The sequence below is a fragment of the Diadema setosum genome, chromosome 14, assembly GCF_964275005.1.
Source record: "Diadema setosum chromosome 14, eeDiaSeto1, whole genome shotgun sequence".
Classification (NCBI taxonomy): Eukaryota; Metazoa; Echinodermata; class Echinoidea; order Diadematoida; family Diadematidae; genus Diadema; species Diadema setosum.
Window position 1 is genome coordinate 35,347,221 of NC_092698.1, and position 20,686 is coordinate 35,367,906.

General features: G+C 38.0%; 1 protein-coding gene across 1 annotated transcript in view; it reads right to left on the reverse strand.

Annotated features, from left to right (window-relative positions):
* Positions 1-556: 556 nt before the first annotated feature.
* LOC140237712 (divergent protein kinase domain 2A-like) overlaps positions 557-20,686 on the reverse strand; it is a 70,429-nt gene continuing 50,299 nt past the window's right edge. The window contains exons 4-5 of the mRNA XM_072317633.1: positions 11,386-11,616; positions 557-847 (exon numbers count right to left, since the gene is read on the reverse strand). Coding sequence (XP_072173734.1) covers positions 657-847; positions 11,386-11,616 — 422 coding nt within the window. The 3' untranslated portion in view covers positions 557-656. The remainder of the gene's footprint in view (positions 848-11,385; positions 11,617-20,686) is intronic.

Consider the following 20,686-nt stretch of genomic DNA (forward strand, 5'->3'; position numbering starts at 1 on the left):
TGAATATCTCAGCCATTTTAAAACCAATTTTCATCAAATAAAAGTTGAATTCCTCACGGAATTATATGCTCTTTCATATTTCATAAGAGGTTTCTCATTATCTCACCAAAAAATGGTAGAAACCTGAAATTAGGTCTCAACCAAAACTATACGATCCTTTTAAGGTAGAATAGTCCTCACTCTATGTTTATAGACTGATACATTCTTGAAGGGATTTCATTGTGATGACTTGGATCCATAAATGCAGACATCCTGTATTTCAAGCACTGAAAAGTAATACCCCAGGCCATCACTTCCCTCCATACCATGTGATTACTCCCATTCAAAAATATTCAACTGATCATGGCATATTAATTCAAACTGCCATAAAACTTCATTCTTAAAGTGAGGAAAAAGAGATTTACCATCAAAGAGGACATTAGTATTTATTTCAGGGGGAAACAAAAAGTGAGGAATTAAAGCTGGCGAGTAAACTCAATGCACACTTGTCACCGTATACATCAAGCCCAGAACTATCATGCAGTTATTGCACCAGATCAAGTATGTGATGATGTATGTGAAGATATCATGAGCAGATTAAAAAAAAAAAAAAAGTTTATTGCTGTCAAAAATGTAAGCCGGAATCTCCGATGAAAATTGCATCAGTGATGTTGTCGTCATAGCGACTTCTCCCCATCTCTGGCAGTGTTGCTCTGGTAGGTGAAGCCTCTCTGGAGGATGTGCAGCAGTCGTTTCAGGATCCTGACGGATTGCATCCTGCTCCCCGGTTGGCTCTCGTAGACACACTCATACAGGAGCTCAGAGAGTTTCCCGTCCACATCATAGGGAGCATCATGCAGCAGACCACCTATGTAACAGAGAAGGGGGAAAAAAAAACAGATGAAAAGTCTGGGAATGTAGCAAAAAATCAGACTAATATTGCATTTACATTGTTATATAGATGACTCCCATTATAACTAAGTCCTCGGGATCAGCAGTTTTCTTTCATTATAGAATTTAAAAAAAAAAAAATAAAGTACCAAAGGGAATTTCACATAGATGTTAGTGATAGTACATATATTAGGACCTGAATTTTTACTTCATTGTAACAAAATTTCAGCAAAGCTATGTTTGTTGTAACAGAAGTGTCCTGTATCTCCGTAACTGAAGTATAAGATTAATATTCAAATGTACTTCATCATTCTTTGCTGACATGTAATTTGATATCTTTCTTTTTATTTCAGTAGCAAGTTTTTTGTTATAGTGGCACACATATTACCAGAATAATGAAATTGTGTACATCACTAAATTAATCGTATAATGTTACTTACGAGATGACAACAAAAGTGATGTTTACTAAATCACATATAAAGATAACCTTGTCTGTATTTCAGTAGCAGAAATCACTGATAATTTTAATGTATTCGTTTAATGCAAAGCTAATATCTTGCTCCTGTTCAGCCAAATATGGTTTGCGTCATCGCTCCTCAATGGGAAGAGATTTTTGCAGCACATTATGCAGTCGGACACTTCACACAGACTCTACGTTTATCGAATCTTGCAAGAATGACATTCCAGATGATCCTTGGAGCTGCAACATCAGAGCCTCATTGTGAACATCACTTGGTTACAGACCGATCAAGTAAATGAAATCAAAGATTGAGTGCAAAAACATTCACCGGAGGAGTCCGGACAGTCACCCTTTGATATATAACTCACATTCCTCCAGATGGACGACTACAACTAATTTGTGGTTAGCAGGGTGCCAGAAACAGCACAGAGCCTTGCATTGTAATTTGTATGAAAAAAAAAGGCTGGGAAATGCATAACTTGGGAGAACTAATTTGCACTGCAGTCAAGAGTAATCAGCACATTTTTGGAAGGAATTACAGCATTTTCTAAATCTGCAGTGCACACTTGTCCTGAGATACAAAATCACAAACCTGGGAGTTTATAGCATGCATTTCAGCTGAGTTTCAAGGGAGAGCATATATGTTCACTGAAAATATGATTGCAATCCTGAAGAGGATGTGATACGTTGGACGCTAATAATACATTACTAATTTCCTGCTCTCATCTTGTATAGTTATTGAGGGAAAGGAGTACAGATGTTGAAGCTTGGAAAATGGAACAGTCTGCAGATGACTGATGGGGTGGGGAAGCAGTAGACTTGTCATTTCTTCTGGTAGACAATCATGAATCATAGATATTTTGTGTGGGGTTGAAATTCAAGGTCAGCTTTATGACTTCCTCAATCGTTTGTCCCTGATGCCCTGCTTAAATCTCTGGAGCACGTCTGACGAGGGTTCCTCCGTAGGAAATCATTCATCTTTTCTCTTGGCAGGTGCAGCTAGGGGGACTGTATTGGGACTGTCCTGGGCCTGTCCTGGGACAACTGATAGAGATTTCAGGAGCCGCAAGGCACTAGATTCAGCAGAAAAAGGCCCAAACCTATCAACCTTTTGTCTGAATTGCCACTATACTGAATTGAATTGAATAACTGAAACTGCACTGGTCTTGCACTCGAGACACAGTGAACAGTTCCAGCACGTTTATTTTCATATTTCACTTGACATCAAAATACATCCAAAAAAAGAATACAAACCAAGTAAGATACAAAATATGTCATACGTCGGGACATGAACAGAAAAAAGTGTGTCAGCATACACAATGTACATAAGACTATTCTCTATAACTTGTGAAATATGATGGAACCGCAAAAGCAAAGCTTGTAAACGCAGGTTCCATGAAAAAATACCGGTGTAAATTTTTTATGCAATCAATGGAGATAGGACACAAAGTAATAATGACGAAACGATTATGAAAGCTAAAATATCAAAGTACAAAGGGAAAAAGAAATAAGAGAATAAAAAGAAAAAGTGAAAAAACAAAACAAAAAACAAGAACCCAAAGAATAAAAACTAAATGAAAATATGGCATATATAATTAGGTACACAAGTATATACGTGCACATTATCTATAATCAACTTCATAATGAGTTCAAAATGTTAATACAAATACGGGTGCAGTGATTATATAACGGGAGCATAAACCAGAAATATACATACTGCCCTCTAGTAACTCCTCTATGTGTGAATATCTATCAATAAGGTGTTTAATTCTTACGAAGCCTATAAAGCTCATTGAATACTGAAACTGAAAGTAGATCATTATATCATTAGAACAATCTATGTGTATACACCAGCCATATCCACTGTGATTAACCTGATGAGTCAATTTTTCATTTATCAAATTGATGTCGGGCAGGTGACCAAAAAACAAAAGAGAGTAGAGCTGTCACTGTTACTCTATAAACATTATCAGAAATGTGCTTAAGAAGTGTCGTTGCAAACTTACTGATATATGTGTATCTTCATCATGTATCTTCTTTTTGATAGTTTTAAAGAAAGCTGATATTAACATGTATATTATTATTGCATGATTTATCTGATAAAAAAGAACGTTTATATGATAGAAAAGGTGCTGGAGAAGGTTACTACATTTCATCCTGTGAATGAGCATATCTCCTCTTGGAATGACAAACTATAGAGATCCTCATTTAAAAAAAAAGAAGAAAAAATCAAAGTCCTTGGGATTCCTTCAACAAGACAATCAAATATGCATGCAATGGCACATAGGACCTCTATGTGCCATTACATACAATTTGCACAGCCATGACAAAAGAATGTGATCAGGCCTTAAGAATCCTCAAAATTGACAGTTGACACTGCAGGGGCGGATCCAGGAATTCCGTAAAGAGGGGGCGCCTTTATAAAATTAAAGGGGGGTGCATGCGCCCACATTTTTTTCTTTTTATTTATTTTATTTCAACAAAAACTAAAGGGGGGGCACTCCCCCTGGATCCGCCACAGTATACTGGAGGTCCATCAGCTGCTGCTTCTACATTGTGCACTAAACTTCTCAAAAAGAAAGAAATTTTGACACCAAATATGTCAAGCATTCCTGAATTAGAATCACCACTGGAAAGCACAATGCTCCGTACAGATGAAATGCTATATCCTCCTTCTCAACAGCACCCAACTGAGGTACTTATGGGATTTCTGAGTGAATTATGTAACTTTTCACAAACTAGAGAATTGTAGAATTGAAACTAACCTGGGCCAAGACTGACCCTGTATCAAATGTTGCTTGCACAGTAATCCAGTAATGACGTATGGGAGCACACAAGTTCTCTGGGCAAAGCATCTGCTACAGCGCTGACAGACATATGTGGGACTGTTCTGTTTTCTTACCATTATCGGTGGTACTGATCAGAGATCTAAGACTGCTCATAGGTCTGTGAACTTGGAGTACAGACCTGGATCCCATTTCATAAAACTTGTTATCAGTGACAACTGCCACTTTTCCGTGACAAATTTGCTCTCAGCTAATCAGACGCAAGGATTTCAGTAGCTTGTAACAACTATCAAAACTTGTCACTGATAACAAGTTCTATGAAATGGGGCCCTGATATCTGCACCTTTTTGTCTGTGAGACAGTACGATTCATAAAACCATGATGGCTTACAATATAATGCTTTTGTGGGCATGAGATTACTGAGAATCTTTCTACAACATAGCCAAGAATTTTGCAGAATTGAAACTAAACTGCTTGATATTTCTCATGGCAAAATGACAATTAAGTCAGAGTTGCCCGTAATGTAATCATTCAAAGCACCTTTTGTTTTTCATTTTGATGAGAAATGTATGCACCTTTGGTAAAACAAGAACAAACAAAAACAAAACAAAAAAACAAAACAAAAAATAAAACAAAACATCGCTTACTTGATGCAACATAATCAATCATGCTATGATTTCTTGCTGGAAATATGGTCAGCAGCTCCTATCACAAAACTTTCTAGTCTTTTTAACATTCAATCACTATCACAACATGCTCATTTCTCTTCAGTCCATGTGGAACAGAAATAGCTTTCTCTGATTCATAAAAAAAAATAATCATCCACTAATTTTGATGCTATAGGGTCCTAGTTGAAGCTGTATAAAGATGACGAGTTTCTCAAGTGTCCACAGAATATAATTGGCATGATTACACAGTTCCATACTGAAAATAGTAGAGTCTGTTCATATATTCTTCAATAAGTTTTTATTCTTTAAAACCTGAATAGAAACTCTGGCATAGTAAACAACAAAGCCAGGACATATGGCTGATTAGGCCTAGTATGATTTATGTCACTGCTGATCCAAGTGTCAAAATCTTCACCCAGCTGCCATGACCACTTACACAAAGCGGCTCGGAAGTAAACTGAAGTCTGTCTACAATGTATAAATCATTTGGCGCCAGATGCATCACAGCACCCAAGCTGTACGGCTGCACGATCTGGCGAGGGAGGTGGGTAGGATCGAGAGTGACTTAGCGTTACCCAGGAGAAGTCACACATTGAGGAAAGGCACCAATAAGTCATAATAAGTCAAGTTTAGATGGGGGGGGGGGGGGGCAGGTTGTGGAGATATTATGGTCAGTCAGTGATTCAGTCTGCATGGTTTATAGCAGAGGCTTGTGGCTATGGGCTAACAAACAGCAAAAAGGTGACAATGCCTTGTTACAGCGAGGAGCTTGAATCTCATTGGTTCTAGAGTTGCATTGGGCAAGCTTGATTTGTTGATCTAATTCTGATAGTTCTCCCAGTTAGTGACTACATAGCTGGATGCAGCTTTTCTACCCTTTTTTGTAACAGAGCGCAGCAGAGATACTGTCTCAATCAATGACGACAAACCCATTACTGCTTTCATCATTTGAAGTCTGCATATTGAATTTTCATTTCATATGGCCAAATGTCAAAAACCTCATGCCAAACTGTTTGCATATTGGAGAAAGTCCCCAATAATTGGCTTCAATATCAGCCATCAACTGTCATCATGTTCCTAGCAAAGAGACTCAACATTGTTGCCTGAGTGATCACCGAAGCATACTACTTGACAACATGATAAGGAATGTCTGGATATCGATTGGCGCTGACATGCCTGAAGTTCACATTTTTTTTTTTTTTTTCATCCACAAAGGGTGAGTTGTACTCTTGGGGCTGATCGTGGCGAAGGAAAGAACGAGTTCAGCTTCGAGAACATGAAAGAGAGAGTCTAAACACCCATCTCCAAATAAGATGGCAGAAAACTCTCAGGCAGGGGCTAGCAAAGAAAAAAAGAAAAAAGAAAGTAAGAGGGTGAGGTTCCACGTAACCACGCACAATTTCTTCTATAAACAGGTTCAACTCGGAGTTCAATTCCTTAATATGTTGAAAGATGCGTTCGAGAGACGGTTGCTATGGAAAAGTGCAGCTTGGATGCACCTTCCAGAGTTAAATTCCGCCGTGGGATGAAAGGAATTCTTGAGGGGAATTAACACTTAATTTTTGTGATATGCAGGGAAGAATTAGGTTATGGTGCTGTGGCTGTCCCAGGTGTAGTCAACAATACGCTTCCACAAGGGGAGGCTTAAATACCTTGTCCATGGTATCACACATCATCTTCTATTCTATTTTTTATTTCACAGAGTGCAACAAACTTGAAAGGGAGCTGGTTGGGATAAGAGCTTATTTGCCCTTCAATATCCTTTCATGGAATTTGCAAATCTCCCTATTATGGAAATATTAGACTAAACCTTCCACACACCAAGAATAGCTTAATTCTAACTTCCTTTATGTCTAGTGCCATAATTCTGCTTTTATTTTTGGATGCTTCTATGCACGTTTTGTCTTTCAAAGGAGAAATTAGTTATCAATACATCAACTTGATGAAAACAACAACTATAGATGAATACTATGCTGGAATGATGCCAATATTGCTTCCTACTGTTGTTATGCTAAAAAAAGTGCCCATTTTGATAACAAACAAAGCAATGCATCACTCAAAAATGACAAAAAATTAGAAATGTCGCTATGGCGACTGATGCCTCCGCCATAATGCATGATTCTCCCAATAGGCGTATAGTACAATGTCTTCACAATGTGTGATCCATGATAGTTTCACATAACTGGCAAAATATTGAAATGACAGGTTTGTCAGAAATGTTTTGAACTGGGTTTGCTATAATTTTCTAAGAGTGCAGGTACACATATTTGGGGAATTTTGGGGAAGTTTATGCATTGAGTAATTTCCAAGGTACGAAGAAAGAGTGTGATGACGGTACAAAATAGATTTTTTTTTTTTTTGGGGGGGGAATTGAAACCTGGCCTTTGACCCTTAACCTTTGACCTTTGACCTTCTGGCTGGAAATTTCCCGCAGAATCTCCATTAGGTAATGCATGTATTAAGTTTTGAAACTAATAATGCAAGCATTGCATATACTAGTATATGAGGGAAATAGTAAAATTTTGAGAAGTTGACCTTGACCTTTGACCCCTGACTATTGACCCATGACCCCTAAATTCCCTAGATAATCCCTGCCAGACAGTACATGCATATGCACCAAGTTCCACGAAGATACATCGAACCATTTGCGAGAAAAGTAATATTGCAACATTTTCACCTAACCTTTGACCTTTTGACCTTTGACCTTATAACATGAAACTCTCTCTGGAGAATCTTTACGCAGTAGTACATGTCCACACCAAGTTTCAAGAAAATACCTTCGGGCATTGCATAGATATGGGGGAAATTGCAACATTTGTAGCATTTGACCTTGACCTTTTGACCTTTGACCTCTTGTCAATGTCACTAAAATCTACTCAACTAATTGTCCCATCATACATCATCCTTGGACCAAGTTTGGTGAAAGCTGCTTCATCCAGTTTTGAGTTATCACGTAAACAGATAAATTTTAGGATTTGACCTTGATCTTTGACCTTTGACCTCTGTCCGATTTCACTGAAAAACTAATCAAGTAATTGTCCCATCATACATCATCCTCCAACAAAGTTTGGTGAAATTTGCTCTACCCAGTCTTGAGTTATCGCGTAAACGGATACATTTTAATGATTTGACCTTGACCTTTGACCTTTGACCTTTAGCCGATTTCACCCAAAATCTAATCAAATAATTGCCCCATCATACTTCATACTTGGACCAAGTTTGGTAAAATTCCAGTAAATATTACTCAAGTTATCGCGTAAACAAAAGCGGACGGACGGACGTACGGACGTACGTACGGACGTAGGGACGTACGGACGGACGGACAACCCGAAAACATAATGCCTCCGGCACCACTTCGTGGCGGAGGCATAAAAAAGGATACTTGTTTTCAGGAAACTAAACATTACTTAATTCATGTGGCAAAACTACAAGAATGTTTTTGTTTTGTCAAACAAGCATTTTCACATTGAACATTTTCACTTTGATTTCCAAAAATATTAAAATGCTAGAAAACTTCCAGTTTCGAAGTAGTTTCTGCAAAGCCACTTTAAAATCATTGGCATTCAAGTTGTATTTGGGGTGCTGTCAAGACGACAAAATCCTAACAGATGTCATGTATCATTTCCACGCTCCACTTAGATAGGGACATTATTCATAGCTTATATGGATGTATGCTGGAAGGTAAATCGATTGGCACATTAATGTTAGAGACAAGCAAATAAATTCAAACACACACCCCTCATATGCCTTACAACCTGTCTATTTGTATCTGCACTAAAAATGTCATAAATGTAGAAAGCCGTTTTCAAGACAGCTTTTACAAAATGAAATAAAAAACAAAATACAAAACATTAAATCTTTAGGCAGTCTGATGGGGATTCAGAAATATAGGGACGGCTTGCTGCCCTTTCTTTTTCATCACTTCTCAAAGTTTTCTGTTTATGGATTTAAGCTTACGGAAAGTACTGCTTCTAGATGGGGATGTGACAAGCTGCCAAAACAGTGAATGAGCCATTAAGCAGGTGGCATTTATTTGTGAGCTCCACTTCCAAACACCTGTAGGGACATAACCCATTTTTCTCCCCCAGAATGAGGTCCTCAATTTGGGATCGTGTCAAGGTGTCATTTTTGTTGCCCACGAGCACAGTTTGGGTGTTTAAAGTGGTTGCGATGGAATATACTTAATATGACACAATAAAAAGTAAACTTTGCAGCCACTAATCTCGTGTCTTTTCCATCAGATATCACATGACCTTCCCAATTTCTCAGAGTATTTGCGAGTTATCATGGATGCAATTTTATGTGACAACCAATCAAATGAAAGCTGACAGCATTGAGGCTGTCATAAGTTTTGCTGCAAGTATGTAAATCACAATCAATTCCTTATATAACAGGACCAAAAAAGTTAATTGCAGCTTCCTTTTGACACACATGTGAAAAATGTGAACGAAAAGTTTGTAATCTCTTTTAATTTGACCAAGGAGGTGGGAGAAGTCTCTTCCCACCTAACTGGTTTGATAATGAAAGTCCTGGAAGATGCCTCCAAACTGAAGGTAGCAGATACATTTTAAGAAGTAGTAGGAGGATGAGGTGCAGACAGATGAGGGGAAGACGAGAAGGAGATAGAGAACATACAGAGGAGGGAGAAGAACACCTTTGTATCTACTTATAGAAATAATACAAATAATATTCATCACTCTATCTTTAAATCTATGCCAGATAAATTGAGATTGATGTGTAAGAGTATGATTTCTGGATCAACTTGCAGTTCAAATACTGATGGAGAGATATCCCAATATAAGCGTCAATAATTTCTTGGTAGTATAGTCATTTCACGTGGAATGTTGAAGGGAAGTCAAGCCCTACACCATCTCTTACTACTCTTCTCTCTTTCTCCACAGTATGGATATTAATATTTCTGCTGAAGAGAAGTGTGTGTGTGTTGGGGGGGGGGGGGAGGGGGAAGTAGGATTTGAAATGCAAGCTGTTTGAAGCAGTGTTGCTGATTGGAACCACATTGCGGCCTGTGTTAAGATCAACATCCTCCCTCGGCGAACCGGTATTCTGCTATTGGAGCCGCGACGCACCGAAGATAAAGTTGCCAAAATCCCCAATTCTCTTGTTTTTCCGTCCTGCAAACCATATGAGAATGTTTCGAGACGACAGAAAGATTTGTCCCACTATCAGAAAATCCCCGAGGATGTCTACTTAAAAATATCGAGGTATTTTTTGTTTTGTCGAAGTTCTCTAAATCTTTGTGGGTGTTCTTGCACTTTGTTTTTTATCCCACAGATATCTCCTTCAACAAATATATACCATCTTTGAGCTCCACAGATGCTATGCTTTCACATGTTATTTGGAGGCAGAGAAAGTACACTTTAGATCCAGAAAGAGCTGTGTGCCTTAGATTCAACAATCAGAAACACATGATCAAATGCGTTTATGATGTACAGTTTATTATGGAATGCGCCTCCTCCAGATGGGCACAAACTCTTTGAAACTTTGGAAATGCACAGAAGGATGGGGGTGGGGGTGGGGGGCACAAAAAGAATGACCAGCAAATCCTGATGGGTTATCTTAGCCAGATACTGATCCACCTGTTGTATTCACGGGTAAACCAGAGTTCAGAGAAGTTTGTGTGGATTGTGATTCCAAGCAGCTTTTCAAGACATAGGAGGTAGTTGCACAGGGTTGTCAGTTATACACATGCACGCACACACACACACACACACTCACACAAACATTCATACACTTCTAAATTTGTATCTATGTCAGAAAACAAGCTTGTACAACTGGAAAAAAGACCATACCAACAAACATATTATCATTGGTTTTAGAAGTCTCAGAATTAAGCTTTCTAGTCAACTCATTCACAAAAATTAATGTTTGTAAATGTAAATCAAGTCCTGAGAAAATTTTGCGGCAGAAATCCTCTTCTTGTCCTCATAACTTTGTAAGTCTGAATTTTACTGGCCTATGCTATGGTGGAGATAGACGGGACAAAATGGTTTAATTTGTTATTTGTGCACAAAGGGGAAAAATACAAAGAATTACCAATTGAAGAGAAAGAGAAAAAAAACTTAGATTTTCTCCCGTGTCGCCAATTTAAGGATGGGTTATAAATCAAGTGACCTACAGGCTTGTGAAATTTCTGCAACCAGAAAACGTTATGTAAAATGTCCAAAATAGGGTTCAGATGAAAGAAGAATTCTGTATTCTGCCCTGTTAAAAACTAACCATGACTAATAAGAACTGATAAGCATGAAAAGAGAAGGACTTTACGGGTTGATGCATAATTTTTATGCTTTTCTACTCTTTACTGAAGGAGCATGTGTCACTTCAGCACCATTATCACGCATTATGGCAGGACTGCACACTAACCCATTTTTTTCTACTGGTCCGGCCTGTCCATTGGACTAGTTCATAAGTACCCAGTCTTTCCATTTTTTACTGGTCCATTCCTGAAAAAGTTACTGGTCTGACAGTGATTTTTATTGGTCAGTGACCATTGGACCAGTGCCAGTGTGCAGCTTTGATTGTGGATTCACTGTTTATATAGTCCACACCTTAGATATATCCAAATTAGAGAGCTATTACTAACCTATATGTTGCTGTTTCGGTGTGTTGGCTGGCCTGAAGAAACTCTCATACTTGGTAGTGAAGAGGTCAGAGAGGAGAGAGTGGCAGGCCATCATGTACATGAACTCGACGTGGAGTGGGACTTCACTGCACGTGGCGGTGGGATCGGTCTGGAGTTTCTTGGCGAAGCTGTTGAGGCAGTCTTCATTGCATACATCAGTTCGGTTGTGAAGTTGAGGCTGGGTATCTGGGGCTGAAATAGAGGTGATACCAAGGAAGGAACAATCCAAAGAGGTCCCCTTCAAATGCATCAAAATTCACTTCATTGTAAATTACTACTAAGGGAACTGTCAAGAAAATTTCAATCTACAGTTCTATTATAAGACTACAGAACTTTGACTTCCCCCAAAGTGTGTGCAAAATACATACTTTTTTCTCCCAGAATGTGAACGAAAGTACAAACCTTTCCAGAGTGCTAGAAAATGCTCCAGTGATTAAGGTTCAGCTAAAGATGTAACAACTTCAAATAGTGTTTTGAATTTACCCATCCCAACATTGAAATTTCAAAAGAGAAATTTGATCCACAAACTCAAAATGAGCAGTCTCCATGGATGTTGGAATTGAAAATGCATTATACAGTTTGAAAAAAGAATGCAGTTTTAGCCAATACTTGAGTACGATTTGAATTTTTAGTACATGTTCATTAGCTGTATGTTAGGAGATTTAGTGGCATCAAAAAATGATACAATGTCCAATATTTGACATCTATGCTCTGATTCCATAATGTTGCGGAGGGGGGTGAAAACTCATGTTAATCAATGGTCCGTCCTTGTCAGCCTGAAATACATTCGATGGACTGAGCTAAGGGTCTTCAATAACTACATATTTAAGTAGCAAAATTTGGTTTGGGCTGAAAAGTAGTAAGTCTGCTCATTGTGTTGCTGCAGGGAACAAGCTTGCTGACAAATTTTCCTCTACAAGGATTCTGTTTCCTTACTTGAATGCTCTTCCACCCCAAATCTGATGACCTTTTCTCAATCCAAGCAGCCTAGCCTATCGTAATCATTTATTACTCATTAAGGAACCTGGATTGCTGTCTACACAATCATTGCATGGTTAAGCAGTATTGAATTTGAGATACACATGTGAAGTAAGCAGCTATTAAGAGTCCATTATCCCCTTCATTACCCTCAATTTGTTCCTCTTTATCATGTAATCTGTCCACATCCATCATTATTTTCTTGACCTTTGACCTTAGGGATGACATAGGGTTAGAAGTGTACTATTTTTATCATCAGGGATTTGCAGCCCTGTAGGCAAGAAGTATTCAAATTCTAGGATGTTAACTATCATCATCAATCAACCCAGATGATTTAAAATAAAGTCTTCACAACAAAACTTGAAAGCTGACAAGAAACTTGGACAATATATTCTGATCATACAATTAAAGGAATAGAAGATCCAAATCATAAATTACCTCACCTGTAATTTTCCATAGCTTTTTCATGCTAATAAACAAGAATTATATGACTGTGCACCATGGAAAATTTGCTCTAAATGGACTTAATTTTTAAATGAATATTATTACAATTCAAATGAATGTTATTTAATGAAAGCATTCATGGTCATGGGCAAAAGTTTTCATTTGTTTCTTACTTTTGATGATTACAAGTACCGTATCGCTTTGCTGCAGTTGATAAGGTTAGAATTTCCTCTGACTTCAAAAATTATTTGGAAAGAAAAATATTTCCATCCAGTGAGCAAAGTCATATCAAAGAGAATGTGATTCTTACTGGGCATATAAAACAATATCAGTTTTATGAAAATGTAGGATATCATGAAGTGTTTTTAGGTGTTTGAAGATGGAGAAACATGGGACAGAAACACACACACACACAAAAAAAACACAACTAGTTAATGTAAGTCTAAAAATTTCAATGCTTGTAAATCCCACTTTCTGAAAGTATCTTTCTACACCCAAACGTCATGCACTACACTAAAAATGCACCTAAACTTTGACCTTGAATATAAAAGCTATTTTTATCTGAATATAAGACAGTATGTACAAATCACATATAGATACAATCTATAGCCTCATGATTTCTACTGTGAAAACATAAATGACATAAGATCAACAGGGTTTTTTTTTCTGACTCTTGACAAGTTAGAATGTAATGTCTTTGACAGATGACAAACATGATGAAATTGCACGCTGGTGCTCACGTTACCCCACAAAATGATCTGATGAAAGCTTTGTCTGATCATGAAGTGCTGGGACCAACTCTTGTATAAACCTACTTAGGGCTCTGCTAAACAAGGCCAGGGCTCCCATCTTATAAAGACTTCAAATCAATCACAAGTCCCCAAATCAATCGCAACTTAATTGCAGCTTTCAAGAGATTTGTGATTGATTTCTATCACAGGTTTTTATAAGACAGGGCCCAAAGCTACTAATGACAGGGCTGCCCACTCTCATGCAATCAGTGGAGACTCTTGCAATTCACCAAATCTTTACTGTCTCAAATCACTCTGATGAATAAATTTCATGCTGAACCAGATTGTACCATTTATAATGTCAAACTGACAAACTGTCGGGGGGGGGGGGGGGGGGGGAGAACACCTACCATCCTCACCATCAACCCCCACTCTAAACTCTTACTGAGGTTGGCAGCCCTGCAATGGCCAGACACAAAAGTCACTAGATTGTGCAGCTATTTGGCATCAATGATGATGCAGAAGAGAGATTTAAAAAAAAATCATACATGCCATGAAATACTACTCTAATATTATGTTTTGAATAGGTGTACAGTCATGTTGCTTCTACGAACTACTTGGAAAAGGGATAGCATCTACAAACCACTTGACCACAGTGACGAGTGTTCTTGTACGTCCCGCTGCTTCAGAAGGGAGTGGGCCTAGGACTTTTGTAATTATCTTTCTTAACACATGGTACCATGCCACTATTCTTCATCCCCAACAAAGGTGTGTGATGATACAATACATGTACATGATTTCAGACAGTGACTGGCTTGCATGATGACACACATATTGAACTTAACAAAAATTACTGTTTATGGTATTGGTCCTACACAGAAGCCTGTTTGTTTTCATGTATGGATGAGAAAACAAAATGTAACATCTATAAAATCAATTTAAGTCACCTTGAAGTCTTAAAAGATTCTCTCTAGATGGAAGCCGTACATCAGGATCAAACAAATTCACTGAATAATACAAGGTTGAATGCAATGCTAACATCTCTACACCCCAACAAAATGAAACAGATTCAGTCAAGACACGCAAATACATGACACAAACAAAAAGGGACAAGAAGCAAACAAACATTTTGTCTAAGGATTATGTGCTCAGACCTTGCTGAGAGATTAAAACCTAAATTGCCAATTAAGCGAACACAATGGTAGGAATGTGAAACTGAATTTGCAATTTGATAGTCGGCCGTCACCAGACTGGTATGCTCTCTAGACAGACGAGACACAATTTTCTCCTTTTTATTTTGTTATTGCAAATCAGCAAACATGTGAACGCATCATAGCTTTTGTATTGAGCTTCTTCTCTTGTAGAGAGAGGCCTATTATGAAATGGGTTTGACAGCTTATGAAAATAACAGACAATCCACAAACTAGAGGAAGGACAGACAACAGAAATGCTTTTTAAATTACCAAAGAATGGCAAAGAAAGTTTGATATAAACAAGAGGTCCATGACATGTCCTTTCTCCTGTTTTGACCAAGGCCCAGATGTCCCAGGAATCTTGGATTGCATTTCGTTCATTGTTCAATTGCAGTCTTGTAAATTGTCTTTGTTCAATAAATGTGCATGCAAAATGATACATCCCTCTACCATGCATGCATGCTTGCTGCTTATAGCTAGTGTGGAGTCAAATTCATTAAGTAAGGATTTCTGGCTTTGATTCAGAATTGTATCTATCAAAATAAAACAAATAGCAAACAGACTATCCAATGTCTGGGAGAAAAAGAAGACAGTTTGTGGTGTTTATTCATAACAACTTTGGTTATCCTTGCTTTGAGATTAGATATTTTTTGAAACAGCTACAGAGCAGAAGTGATAGATTTTGCCTTGACGAATCTCATCATATGATCACATCATTTGAACTATGAATATAAAGGAAGGAGAAAAAGGCATGCAGAATCATCAGTTTCTCTGCTGCAATTCATGGCTATGATATCATCCATAAGTGAAATAGCAAGCCTTGAGTGGCAAGGCAGTCAACACAGGAAACACATCCGACACTAAGGCCTGAGGATGATTTGGAGTGGCCAAAATAGATTTCACAGCATCTTGAAATTCCTGACAACTATCCTTGATATCTTTTTTTCCCCTTTACTCTGCCTCCCGTCTAGAGATATACTCATAACTCTTTTAGTGTGATATCTGCCTTTTGTTTTTACATTAACAGTACAGTTAATACTTCTTGGTTTGATGTTTTTTGACTTTTGAGCACCAACAACAAACCATCTAACCTCCTGTAACATTATTTCTCAGTAAATACACAATAAAAACACTACCAACAACAATTTATTGTGCAGTGTGAGTCAAGCTGTGTTGCAACTGACTATTCCAAAATGTTTCTATACCGCTTCTTTAAGTCTTGAGTCTCAGATGTTTACTTCACAAGAGGATATGAAGATTTACTATCAAAGGATATAACTCCTCCTTTTCTCACGAGGTTATATACAGTAGTCTTATTCACAGAGAGGTCAATCACCCCACTCCTAAGGCGTGATAATTGGAGAATGAATGGATGTAACCTCTCTACTGATGTCATTTATCTGAGTAAGTCCCTTCAGAGGGAGATCACAACAAAGCCACCCAATGGTGTTTGTCTGGATGGACAGTCTGCACATCTTCAAACTGTCACGTTCCATCGTTTAGATATAAACCAGATCTACAGGCTTATGGTTATATTGGTCAGGGATCAGCTGTCCAGGTCTGAGTGACCGCATTTCCTGCGAGGGGAAGGGTGACCGAAATCACACACGGGTACCAAGGGGCACGCTGGTTGGGTGCATACAACCCCTCGGTTTCCATGGTTGGTCACAGTGATGAAGATGTATCGCACAGAGCTGGCACGCTGTCAAGTCAAGTTTAAATTTTCCATGCTTGCCAATTCCATGGCACTCTTGCAGTAAAAATTGTCATATCATTATGAAGGTCATCATATATTTTTTCTATAAATGCATTGTAATGGGAGATTAAAGGGAAATTCCACCCTGAATTTGTTGCTTGGTATAAAAACAGAAAAATCAGAAAAGAAGATCAGTGAAGATTTGAGGGAAAAATTAGGTGCACAAAATTATGAATTGTTCAAGTTCAGAAAGCAAGACAAATTGGTAAATCTGTGTGACACAGATGTTGAGCTGGCTCTCCATTCTGTTTGTATACAAAAGTAACAATCTTTTACTTTTCTAATGAGAAAAATTTTCTTCAGATTTATTCTTGGTAGGTACCTATATAATAAGAGCAATAAAGTTTTTCTTTACATGCCCTCCTCAGAGAATATGTTCCATCTGTTCCAAAATATTTGAGTAAAATGACAATTTGTGATATTTTGTGTACAAGACAAATGGAGAGCTGCTCAACACCCAGGCCTACATCACACAGAATTGCCCATTTGTCTTACTCTATAAACTTTATCAGTTTATAACTTTTTTGTGTGTCTTATTTTTTCCCTAAAATTTCACCTATCTTCTCTGATTTTTTCTGTTTTTCATACAAAGCAACATGATGTCAGGATGAACTTTCCCTTTAACAGAGCAGATTTTTTGGATACTCTATGTCAGTCTGATTATTAGTGATGTCGTCCTCAACCCGACATTCATACTTGCAGTTGGTAGCATACTATTCAAAGGCAGCAGGAGGCAGGGAGACGGAGAGAGACCCATGCATCACCCACTTGAGGTCTGCCTAAGGCGTGGCTGGAGCCAGCCTCAAAATAGGTCTACGCCAACCACAAAGAAGGAGTAGCGGCATCTTGGCAGGCTCCATTTTTGTCCACCGCCTCTTGAGGTGGTTTGGGGTAGGCATGAGGGTAGATTAGGTCAGAGCAACTCTTAATCAAGTTTTTGTGCCACGGGACATCATCATGCCATAATGAAAAGACATTCTTCAAAGTGCAAATTCATACCATGTTAAATTGATTTTCACAAACACAATAAATTTCAAACAGACAGAATGGTAGACGCTTCATCACAATCAGACATTATGATAAAGTTATGAAAAAGTTCAGGTTGTCATATGTGTTCATACAATTGTGATATTGGTCACAGTATGCTAATTAGCAAAGGTAATAATCATCAACACAACTTTTCCGTTACTTTGTGAAAAAAAAAAATCATGACAAACAATGTCTAGGGTTGATAATGCAGCAACTACAACCCTCTTTCCCGTAAAAGTCATCATTCCTAGCCTATTGAAATATCTAATAAGTTTGATGTGAGGACTACAATTTGTGCCTTTTTGATTTCACGTGAAAATACAGAAAATTCAGTAAAGAATTGTGTGCATGGCAATGTGAGGTTTGTGAGGCAATGTCATCATTACCTAATCTATGTTGCTTGATGTGAGGTTTCTAATCTCCACTGGATGAAAACATGGTGAAATTTTATAGATTATAAATTCCATACTTTTTTTAAGGTCTAAATTAATTGATGAAGCTTCTATCATTCTTCTGGCATTTATTTTCTATTCATGAACCCCGAAGTGGTATTGCAAGTACTATCTCTCTATTCAGACTCAAAGAGCGGAGCCATGACGAGGAGAAACCCGTAGCTGCCCCATGAATGAACCTGTGTGCTGGTGTAACACAAGGACTGCCTCCAGTCCTAAATGTGTTAATGGGAGACTGATTAGCCTTGATCTAGCTGCACTGAAGGTGACTTTAATCAAATAACATATATGATGAAACTGATAAGATATCAATTGAATTGTGCATTCAGGGAAGATATGTGGGTGTTGTGACTCTCTATTGAAACCACTCTTCCTTTGTGTTTCGTGATGGATGCAGGCCCAGCTGAATAAATCAAATGATTTGTCTTTTTTTTTTAATAACACAGACACAACATCTGTGGAGTGCACCTACGACAGCCTGTAAGTCACCGAGAACTACCAAAGCTGAGGAGAATATCTCCTGTTGTATTTGTTTTCCATTGAAAGACTGCACTTATCCACTTCTTTCTTCCAGCGCAGCCCCTGCTTTCTTTATCTGCTGCCCTCGTCTGTCTTACCGAGTCGTCACTGGGACTGATAAAATCTTTGGCTGTCAATGTCCGCTGATCTTTGTCCGATGGGAGGGCTGAGGCATACCGGTGTCTCATTCATTCCTTCCTTCTCATGCGTCCTCTCTTGAACCCATTTCAAATTTGCCTTTTTTTACTTCTTGAAGTCCAACAGGATGGTATAGTTTTCCTCCATGGATGCAGTACTTACTGTATTATGTATATGTATTCACACAAGTATCTATTTAGTTCTCTCTGCTTTTCTTTTCTCGGAAGTAAGAAGAGATGCATAAGTCAAAGAGAAATTGAGGAAAAAAACTTATTTAACTGAAGAGTAACTTGTACAGGGATTTAAAACACTTTCATGACTGTAACTTACTTTCCATTTCAGCATTTACTTATACTGACTGTAAATGATGTGTGTAATGCTCCTTATTCTTGGTTGTTTTTTTTTTTTTTACAAAGTATATCAGAATATCTTATTAAAGAATATGGCAAAGCATTTGTAGCAGTTATATTATCTAAGTCTTATAGGTGGTAAAGTGAATTATTAATATCTTGTCTTGACTAATTATTTAGAACTTCAATGGACCAGTCAACTTTTTTGGAGGGGGTGGATTTACAATGAAGATACTAGCAAAAAGAGACTATTATCTTTGAGGAGAGAGAAAGAGTGGATAGGAGGGAAGGTGTGCTTCCCCCCCCCCCCCAAGTTGCATGATAAACCAGCACATGTATATGACGAAGAAAGTGTCCTTGCCAAGACACTGTTGTGAATCATTTAGCATATGAAGCACATCATTAGGACCATGTGTCTGCCCTTCTATACTGGAGGTCCACACAGCTAGTGTCCAAGACTGCAGGAGAACCACTTTTCTTGTCCAAAAATCAGTAAAATGTGCTCAAATTTCAAACTGAGTAATACAGATAGAAATGAATCCCAGGTGGATGTGGAAGTTAAGCAAAGGATCAGCCTTGGCTGGCCATGCTTTTCTGACATTTCACACGGTAAACCAGGGAGGTAAGTCACCTCCCTGGGTAAACCAATCCTGAACAGATATCTGAGAAAACTGCAGGACTGAAATGCACAAAACAGCCACCCATTTAATTTGCTTGTTTTCTTACCAATCCAGCTAGAAAAGTCTTATGAATGGAAAGTGTAACGAATGTATGTTTATGTATTAAAAATTGCATGTTCCTACAGTTTCTAGAGTCTGTTTGCAACTGCATGTATCATCCATGTATGTTTTGCAAGAGGAATTTGAAGGCAGAAAATAACCAAGCATTCTTGTACCATTACACTAAATAACTTCTTTTTTTTTTTTTTAGAATATGCTATGCAGAACTGTTGATCCATGTGACCATTAATTAATAAGTTGCCTTTAAAACAGTGAAACAAAAATATATAATAATTATGTTCATACTTAGTTTAACCCAAAATTAACCATAAGTCCAAAATCGTTCTTCCATTACAATGGAAGGGTTATTACCCTTTATCTTTCACGATGTAAAAGAACATGAAGTGAATGATGTATAAGTGATGATCAGCAAGCAATGATTAATACAATAAAGATATCCAACAGTCACTAAACTTTCTTAGCCATAACTTCTTTTACTTTTGTTGGATTCCCCTGAATTGACACAGCTCTATTCCTTTTTGTGCATTGTTTTTATCATGAAATCCTCATCTGGAACAAATTGTCCTATACTTCTTTGTCAAGCCAACTTTCAAGTTTTTTTTTTAGTGTGTGTGTGTGTGTGTGTGTGTGCGTGTGAAGATTTTGATGCATGAGAGCATTCATTCAATGGAACAAAGCGAAATAACAGACATCCATTGTGAAGATAAAGTGGTCCATTATAATAAAGCACCTGAAAGAACTGGCAGGTAATGGTAAAGAGGCCCAATGAAGTTAACCCATTCATGACTAAAACCAGACATACAATGCAGCTACAAGGATGAACTACAGCTTGCAGGTAAGAGGTTACGGATGGGGTAATGTGTGTAAACAGGTAGGCGAAACAACGTCCCTGGATTCATGTGAGTCATGGCATAACAAGGTGTGTGCCTTTC